At 34.7% G+C, this 10,000-nt stretch overlaps 1 protein-coding gene across 2 annotated transcripts in view; it reads left to right on the top strand.

Moving 5' to 3' along the window:
• Nucleotides 1-10,000, top strand: part of LOC138867934 (uncharacterized) — a 17,746-nt gene that overhangs the window by 5,833 nt on the left and 1,913 nt on the right. For both annotated transcript variants that reach the window (XM_070145171.1, XM_070145172.1), the window contains exons 2-3: nucleotides 8,462-8,534; nucleotides 9,405-10,000. The exon at nucleotides 9,405-10,000 is cut by the window's right edge and continues 1,913 nt beyond it. In XM_070145171.1, the coding sequence (XP_070001272.1) occupies nucleotides 8,470-8,534; nucleotides 9,405-10,000 (661 nt within the window). In that variant the 5' untranslated portion in view covers nucleotides 8,462-8,469. The remainder of the gene's footprint in view (nucleotides 1-8,461; nucleotides 8,535-9,404) is intronic.

The following is a 10,000-nucleotide window of genomic DNA, read 5'->3' as shown; positions in this document are numbered from 1 at the left end:
TCTCCCCCATCCCTCCCTCCCTCACATTCACTCCCCCTCTCCTTCTCTCTCTCCAAAAACAAAAAAACAAAAAGTCACCAGAGAGACTGCGAGGTTCTCTTGGAGTCTCTCTGGTGACCTTTTGTCCAAACATAGACATCATTACAGAATCCCACAGCTTCTGCTCTGACAACCTGTTCTCCTTCCTCAGACGCATAAATACCCTTCACTTGATCTAATTCCCTTACCTAAACCACCATAACCCTTTCCCTCATCAACCCCTTACCCATCTTCAACCTTTCAACATTACTCTTGATAGTTGCATTGGAATTATCCCCTGGCATCACCCTTTACTAAACCTTCCTATTGTGTTATATGACCTTAGATGTCTAACATATTTATTTTGCTTTTAACCATTAACCATTTTTTTTTTTTTTTTTTTAGTTCCGCTGCATTTTGCGTCCTTATCTGTCTGGCTATCAACCTCTTCATGTCTAGTGATATTTATACAGAAATAAATGCATAGTCAGACACCTGTATTTCAGTAACGCCTACAGTATACACATGTGAATATAGGAACATGTAAACACGCACGTGCGCTCGCGCGCACTCACACACACACACACACACACACACACACACACACACACACACACACACACACACACACACACACACACACACACACACACACACACACACTAAATTACTGCCTGTCTTATCTCGTCTGAAATACTCTTCTTCCTTATCTTTTACTAAATTGTTAGTCTGAACAAAAAGGATTGTCTTACCAAGTGGCGGGTATAACATTACAAAAATCGACATTTCCAGATAGACTGAACCTCACATTTGTTTTCCTCAACAACCCAACCAAACACCTTTTTTATTTGTTTGTTTTTTTATTATTATTGTCGTGTCTGTGATGCTTCGCGAACACGGCGACAACTGAGCATGGTTATCCACTGGTTTTTATATCAGAGATATCAAGATCGCCATTAGTGGCAAACACCTGTCTCCCAGTATGAATGTCGTGCACTCAATTAAGAATGTTTTACCCAAGTAAACTAAAAGCAATTACTTGTTATTGATCGTTTCAAAGAAAATCAAATATTTATCAAAAAGTTTTTTTTTTTTTTTTTTTTTTTTTTTTTTTTTGAAGAGAACGGATAATTCGTGTTCTGATATTCCATGTAGTAAACCAATTAATAGTTATTGATCGTTTCAAAATCAAATATTTAACAAAAACGTTTATTTATTTATTTATTTTTATTTATTTATTTATTTATTTATTAAGAAAACGGATCATTTGTGTTTTGATATTTCATACGGAGTAAACTAAAACCAATTACTAGTTATTGATCGTTTCAAAGAAAATTAAATATCTATCAAAAAACGTTTTGTTTGTTTGTTTGTTTTTTAAGAAGAAAACGGATGATTCGCGTTCTGATATTTCATGGAGTTAAGAAAATCAAATCGAAAGACACTTTGAAACTTCGTTGCACAGATGTATCCTGTGGAATATAAATGTGAATAATTACTTTCAGTTGAATCAACTTCTTAATCTTAAACGTGCAGATATTTTACAGAAATTGTTTAAGCCAGTTGTACAACATTTATCCATTATCCTTTTGGTGTTCGTAAATGTCGAATAAAATATTTTGTAGATTCTTTAACGTAGAAATAAGGGAAACGAGCATAGTTTATTATTGGATATGGAACAAGCAGTGTAGAACAACGAACACTGCACATAACACTGAGTTTTCCGTATCGCATTAAATCCAAAAGAAAGCAAATCTGACAGTAATATGATCTCCATAATAGTTTGAAATAATTACAGACAAATACCAAAGTTTATACGACTCCCATGTTTGTTTACATAATTCTCCCATAAAAGAGCGGGCTTGTATGGGTGGTATTTTTGGTATCATCAGTGCATAAAATGTACTATTGTGCTGTATGACCTTAGATGTCTAGCACATTTATTTTGCTTTTAACCATTAACCATTTCTTTGTATTTCTTTGTTAGTTTCGCTGTATGTTGCGTCCTTATCTGTCTGCCTATCAACCTCTTCATGTCTAGTGATATTGGACCCAAGAAGGAAGCTTTCATCTGCCTTTTGCATTTCTGTTTGAAGGTTTTAACTAAATAATTTTCTTGCTTCTTATGCACTAGGTTGAATGCCCTGCACTTTCCCTGACGATACAGTACAGTAATTTTTGTGTGTCTGTTGCCAATGTTATCTTAAATGTATCGAACCCCGTAGTGTTATATTTTATTGTTTGTTTGTTTGTTTGTTTTTTAACAGCATGTACATGTTCATATTTGGAGTTGTTTGAGTCGCCAATATCACCAGTAGATCAGTGACTGTTCCGACAACAACTACAGGTTTTCCTGAATCTGCTAAAGATAAAGAGTGCGTGAGACTATCAAGTGTTTCACCATAATTCCCGACTGACGTTTAAAATCATTAAGCATTTGTATCAGCTGCTCCTTGAAGTGGACATTAACCAGAATCAGCTTGGCAAGTGGTCGTTTCCAAGCACAGGTCAAACAGTATGCTCTTGGATGTAGCTTTCTTTGACTGCAATTGTTGCTCAGCTGCCTTTGTCAAGCTGGTGTCACAGCCATCGATTACAATAATAGTGCTTGCTCCAAAGTGTTTCAGGGTATAGGAAACGTAATAGTTGAACACATTTCGGTAGATGATTTTGGCCAAGCGACTGACTTCAACAGATGACCCCATCCACAACAGAATGACACTTGTCTGGCGTGGCGGGATGTGCAGGGATAGACGTGTACCGTGTGAATTCTTGTCTTTCGCAGTGCACTTTCTTGAAACAGGGAAGAGGTCGAACCGTAATGTTGACACATGTAGAAAGGTATGAATGAGAATGAATATCTTCACAATACAAGAGATGTGTTTATGTCTGCATTCTCTCTCTGTCTCTCTCTCTCTCTCTCTCTCTCTCTCTCTCTCTCTCTCTCTCTCTCTCTCTCTCTCTCTCTCTCTCTCTCTCTCTCTCTCTCTCTCTCACACACACACACACACACACACACACACACACACACACACACACACACACACACACACACACACACACACACACACACACACACACACACACACATACACATACGCACACAAACACACACACACACACACACACACGCATCTCTTGTAATATGAAGATATTCATTCTCATTCATACCTTTCTTCAGGGAAGAGGTTATGGAGCAAGCTCGTATGACAAACTCTTCTGGGTCACAGCATGTCTTCAAGACGCAATTGATCCTGTTGAAGAGCATTTCAGGATTCACGACTGCAATGTTGTTCCCTGACACTGATGCTATTATAATTGGCCTTCATTGTTTTCACCTTGTCGCTGCAGCGTGGCGTAACCCACACAATTCACTGATGAGCATGTTTCCCGCCTATGCTCTTTTCATATTCTTCAGCTAAGTTTAACAATTTCACAAGCCCTTAAATATCAAGCATGCATATTTCTTGCAGAAATTCTGAGCTCCAATCGGCTTTTACGAAGGTCTTTTTGGACTGAATCACACAGGGGTCGTTCGGGACGTTTCGTACGTTAAACTTAATATTCCGGGATTAGAAGGGCGTACCCACAACGTACCCCGAGCACAGCTGGGTTATAGAAAGGTGTGCTCAGCCCGCGTTTTTCACTCATTCCACTCATGAGAGGGAGCACATGGCTCTCCCTCACTCATGAAGGGAGCACATGTCTCTCCCTCACTCACGAAGGGAACACTTAGGCCTCTCCCTCACTCATGAAAGGAGGCACATGTCTCTCTTACTCATGGAAGGAAACACGTCTCTCCCTCACTCATGAAAGAAACATATGCTTCTCCCACCCTCATGAAAGGAAGCACATGTCTCTCTTACTCATGGAAGGAAACATGTTTCTCCCTCACTTACAAAGGGAACACACATGTCTCGCACCCATGGAAAGAAGCACGTTCTCCCTAACTCAGAAAAGGAAGCACATGTCTCTTACTTATTCACGAAAGGAAGTTCATGTCTGCCCTTCACTCATGAAAGGAAGCACATGTCTCTCCCTCATTCAGGAAAATAATTGGATGTCGTCTCCCTCTGAGAGGAATACACATGTCTCTCCTTCACTCATGAAAGTACTATACGTCTCTCCCTCACTCGTAAAAGGAAACACATACATCTCCCTCACTCATGGAAGTAATACGCATACCTCCTACTCTTTACCACACACATATCCCGTCCCCCCCACAAGACTCGTCCCAAATTTGGCACATGTCCCCCATAATTCTAACCCAGTGCCAGAGGGACTGAAGAAAGGAGTGCCAAAGAGCATATGAATGGCTCTTTTGGGCTGGAAGGAAATGGAGGTTGAAGGGCCGGTTTCGGTGTATGATCAGGGTCACTGTTATCGTTCGCATTGTTATTATTTTTATTATGTTATTATTATGAAGATGAGTGGCTTTATGTTCGTGCATTCAACACCCAAAATCTACATGGCACGTGCGGCGCCAATACGGCAATTGCGTCAAAATGAGCGTTGAAATTGAGTGGGATGTCAGGGTAACGCACTTTTGTCGTGCAGTCCTTTCTACTCGTTCGTCGTGAGTGCGTCTGTCGTGCAGCTGTCACAAGACTGCCCGTACTTCCTCCTTACTAGCTCTACGAGACACGCACGTGCCAAGTCGCAAGTGTTGCTGCGAGTTTCTTCCGTCACCCTCATGGGCAGCACAGCAATTTTACGTCGCTGTTACTCCCGCCTTACGAACTAACTACTTTTTTTTTTACCTCTACGACTCACCCACGGCCTAAATAATAATAATGATAATAATAATGATAATAATAATAATGATAATAATGATAATAATAATAATAATGATGATAATAATAATAATAATAATAATAATAATAATAATAATAATAAAAGCAGAGAAAGCTTGATTTAAAAATTCGCGCGTCGCGTTGTTCATGTTCTATTGTTGTCGTGTTCTATTCATCAGAAAATTTATACGATTCAGTAGCGGGGAGGGATGGCTTTGATATAGTCAAGCACAAGGATAATAATGTGGATAAATAAATGAAGGAGTGAAAAAAAGGTGGGTGACAGATAGAAACCACGAATAATGAACGAAACAGAGAGAGAGAGAGAGGATTAGGAATGATCGTTTTAAAGAGAGGAAGAATAAATATGTGAGAGTGAAAGAATGAATAAGAGAGACTGATAAATAAAGCGAGAGAATTAATATTTTCATAAAAGACAAATTTTCTGAAAATTGTTTAAGTATCAATACTGCCTGTACTTTTTTATTCAGATTCAAATTTTGCAACATGATAGTAACACTTCAACGGGAGTGCAATTACCATAAAAAGAGTGCCTTTCGGTTTTATATTTTTTAAAATCTTGATTTTCCAAAGCTGCGCAATATTGATCTTAAATAATAAATATTTACGAAAAACAAAGATTTTGCTCGTTGTGCTTTATCAAATGAATGCCCATTCCTGTAGGGCAGTCCTTGTAAGGACTTGCAATATTATATATTGCATATATACATATATATATGTATGTGTGTGTGCGCGTGTGCGTGTGCGTGTGTGTGTGTGTGTGTGTATGTGTGTGTGTGTGTGTGTGTGTGTGTGATTCATGTTTTTATAAGTACACCTTTTATCTTCATGCATGGAAGATTTCAGTCATATGAATCATTAAGACCAAATCTTGTGAATGATTAAAATAATTAAGCCAATCTCAGGTCAGGGTCAAGAGATGCGATTACCTCAGTTCATTACCGATTTATTTACAAAATGTTTACATAATATTTGTTTACATAATTTACATTTTTGTCTAGGTTGAAAATAAAATGGATGAGAATACCTTCAAAAACGCAAATTTAAGCAGAACAATAGTAACTGTTATATTTACGCAAGAAAATATTTACGAGTATGTAAAGAATATATTTAGAAAATATATTTATAAAAAATATATATTCAAAAAAAGATATATTTAGGAAATAGATATAGAAAATATACTTTAAAAAATATATTCATAAAAATATATATTTAGAAAATAGATGACAATGTCTAAAAACTCAAATTTAAGCAGTAGAAAAGTAACATATTTACACAAGAAAATATTTACGAGTATGCAAAGAATATATTTAGAAAATATATTTATAAAAGATATATTCAAAAAAAGATATATTTAGGAAATAGATATAGAAAATATATTTTAAGAAATATATTTATAAAAATATATATTTAAAAAACGCAAACTTAAGCAGCAGAAAAGTAACATATTTACGCAAGAAAATATTTATATGTAAAGAATATATTTAGAAAATTATAAAAAATATATTTATAAACAAATATATTTAGAAAATAGATTTAGAAAATATATTTTTAAAAATAGATGACAATGTCTTTAAAAACGCAAACTTAAGCAGCAGAAAAGTAACATATTTACGCAAGAAAATATATTTAGAAAATATATTTATAAAAAATGAATTTATAAAAAAAAATAGATTTAGAATTTTTTTTTTAATATGTTTATAAAAAAATAAATTTAGAAAATAGATGACAATGTCTTTAAAAACGCATACTTAAGCAGCACAATCGTAACTATCAGATTTACGCAAGAAAATATTTACGAGTATGTAAAAAAATATATATATTTACGAGTATGCCATGGATTATATGCTCTAAGAAATCAATTAAATCCAGGGGAAGAATTAATTTAAAAAAAAAAAAAAAAAAAAAAAAAAGCGCTGGGATTCTTTCACCACACAAGAAACTATTATATTCACAAGAAAATACTTACGAGTATGTAAAAAAATATATTTACGAGTATGTAAAAATATATATATATATTTACGAGTATGTAAAAATATATATATATATTTACGAGTATGTAAAAAAAAAATATTTACGAGTATGTAAAAAAAAAATATTTACGAGTATGTAAAAAATATATATTTACGAGTATGTCATGGATCTTATGCTCTAAGAAATCAATTAAATCCAGGGGGAAGAATGAATAAGAAAATAAAAAAAGGCGCTGGGATTCTTTCACCACACAAAAAAACTATTGTATTCACACAAGAAAATACTTACGAGTATGTAAAAAAAAAAATATTTACGAGTATTTCATGGATTATTACGAGTATGTCATGGATTATATGCTCTAAGAAATCAATTAAATCCAGGGGAAGAATTAATAAAAAAAAAAAAAAAGCGCTGGAATTACTTTCACCACAAGAAACTATTATATTCACAAGAAAATACTTACGAGTATGTAAAAAAAAAAAAAATTACGAGTATGCCATGGATCTTATGCTCTAAGAAATCAATTAAATCCAGGGGAAGAATTAATTTAAAAAAACAAAGCGCTGGAATTACTTTCACCACAAGAAACTATTATATTTACACACAAAAATATTTACGAGTATGTAAAAAAAAATATTTCCGAGTATGTAAAAAAAAAATATTTACGAGTATGTAAAAAAAAATATTTACGAGTATGTAAAAAAATATATTTACGAGTATGTAAAAAAAAAATAATTACGAGTATGTAAAGAAAAATATTTACGAGTATGTAAAAAAAATATTTACGAGTATGTAAAAAAAAAAATACGAGTATGTAAAAAAAAATATTTACGAGTATGTAAAAAAAATATATTTACGAGTATGTAAAAAAAAATATTTACGAGTATGTAAAAAAAACAAATATTTACGAGTATGTAAAAAAAAAAAAATATTTACGAGTATGTAAAAAAAAAATTACGAGTATGTAAAAAAAAAATAATATTTACGAGTATGTAAAAAAACAAATATTTACGAGTATGTAAAAAAAAAATATTTACGAGTATGTAAAAAAAAAAAATATTTACGAGTATGTAAAAAAAAAGATATTTACGAGTATGTAAAAAAAAAAAATATTTACGAGTATGTAAAAAAATATATATTTACGAATATGCCATGGATCATATGCTCTAAGAAATCAATTAAATCCAGGGGGAAGAATTAATTTTAGAAAAAAAAGCGCTGGAATTCTTTCACCACAAGAAACTATTATATTCACAAGAAAATACTTACGAGTATGTAAAAAAAATATATTTACGAGTATGTAAAAAAAAAATATTTACGAGTATGTAAAAAAAAATATTTACGAGTATGTAAAAAAAAATATTTACGAGTATGTAAAAAAAAAATATTTACGAGTATGTAAAAAAAAAATATTTACGAGTATGTAAAAAAAAAATAATTACGAGTATGTAAAAAAAATATTTACGAGTATGTAAAAAAAATATTTACGAGTATGTAAAAAAAAAAATATTTACGAGTATGTAAAAAAAAAAAGAATACGAGTATGCCATGGATCATATGCTCTAAGAAATCAATTAAATCCAGGGGGAAGAACGAATAAAAAAAACAAACAAAAAAAAACGCTGGAATTCCTTCACCTCAGGTTCTATTTTCAGATTCAAGAATGTGGACGAAGCGAAAGTTCAAGATCGTCGCCGTCTTCGGGATGGTCGCTGTTTACGTCTGGCTGTAAGACTGCCTTTCTCCTTTGACGTGTGTGTGTGTGTGCGTGCGTGTGCGTGGGTGTGGGTGTGTGTGTGTGTGTGTGGGTGTTGGTGTGGGTGTGGGTGTGTGCGTGTGTGTGTGGGTGTGTGTGTGTGTGTGGATGTTGGTGTGGGTGTGATGTGTGGATGTTGGTGTGGGTGTGTGTGTGTGGGTGGGTGTGTGTGTGTTTGTGTGTGTGGATGGGTGCGTGTGTATGTGTGTGTGTGTGCGCGTGTGTGTGTGTGTGTGTGGGTGTGGATGTGGGTGTGTGGGTGTGTGTTCGTGTGTGCCTGTGTGTGTGTGTGTGTGTGTGTGTTCGTGTGTGTGTGTGTCTATGTGTGTGTGTGTATACGTACATATATAGATAGCTAGCTAGATAGGATAAGAATGATAATAATAACATTAATGATAATAATGATAATGATAAAGAGGATAATAATGATAATGATAATAATAATAATTATGATGATGATAATAATAATGATAATAATAATGATAATAATAACGATAATAATAATGATAATAATAATGATAATAATAATAATAACAATAATAACAATGATAATGATAATAATAATAATAATAATGCTAATGATAATAATAGTAATAATAATAATAATAGTAATGATAATAATAACGGCAAAGATAATAAATAATAATATCTATAACGACAATATAAGGATATTAATCATCTTATTAGCATAATCATTACTGCTACTTTCAGCATCACCTACCAACATATCACAATGCCCCCCCCCCCTTTTTCCCCTAGATCCGCCACTGATAATGTCACCAAGCTACATCCACCTACACGTGCGTATGTATTCCGTATTAATACAATCTTCCTTTGAACAGAACATTGCTGTTGATGACGGGAACAAAAACGTCACTCTTTCTTCGCAATCTGGAAGCCTTAGTCCACGTTCCCGAGAACGTTTCTTCGGAAGAGCCCAACATGGAGGAAATTCTTGTCGTTCCTCCGACTCTGTCTCCCGAGGAAAAGATCAGGAGAGTCGAGAAGGCGAGTAGGAATCTCCCGATGGGGTTTGCGGTGCGTAGCCACATGAAGAAGAAGATGAACAACTCCTGTGCTCACTTCCCATCGATGTACGACCTTCATTACAACAACATGTACTGGCAGACCGTGGACACGTCGAATGGGAAATTCCACCTGTACGGCGCCTACTATGACAACCGCACTTTGGAGCCTGACAGACCGGTTGTGCGCATGACAGCCATCATCAACCGCGTCGGGGAGTTTGCCCAGACCAACTGCCAGATATGGTTCGAGGACCTGGAAAAACCTGTCTTTAGCGAGGCCTCACGTGTCCTTGTTTGGTACAAGGAATGGGGACATTATAACAACCACGATTTAAATCCGTATATTATTACGTGTAAGATCCCGGCCTCTCACCGAGGTCTGGTTCCTCAGGCCGTGTCCCTGGTAGAGA

The sequence above is a fragment of the Penaeus vannamei genome, chromosome 33, assembly GCF_042767895.1.
Source record: "Penaeus vannamei isolate JL-2024 chromosome 33, ASM4276789v1, whole genome shotgun sequence".
NCBI classification, from domain to species: domain Eukaryota; kingdom Metazoa; phylum Arthropoda; class Malacostraca; order Decapoda; family Penaeidae; genus Penaeus; species Penaeus vannamei.
Note: the sequence above shows the minus strand (reverse complement) of the source record. Positions and strands in the feature narration are given on the sequence as shown.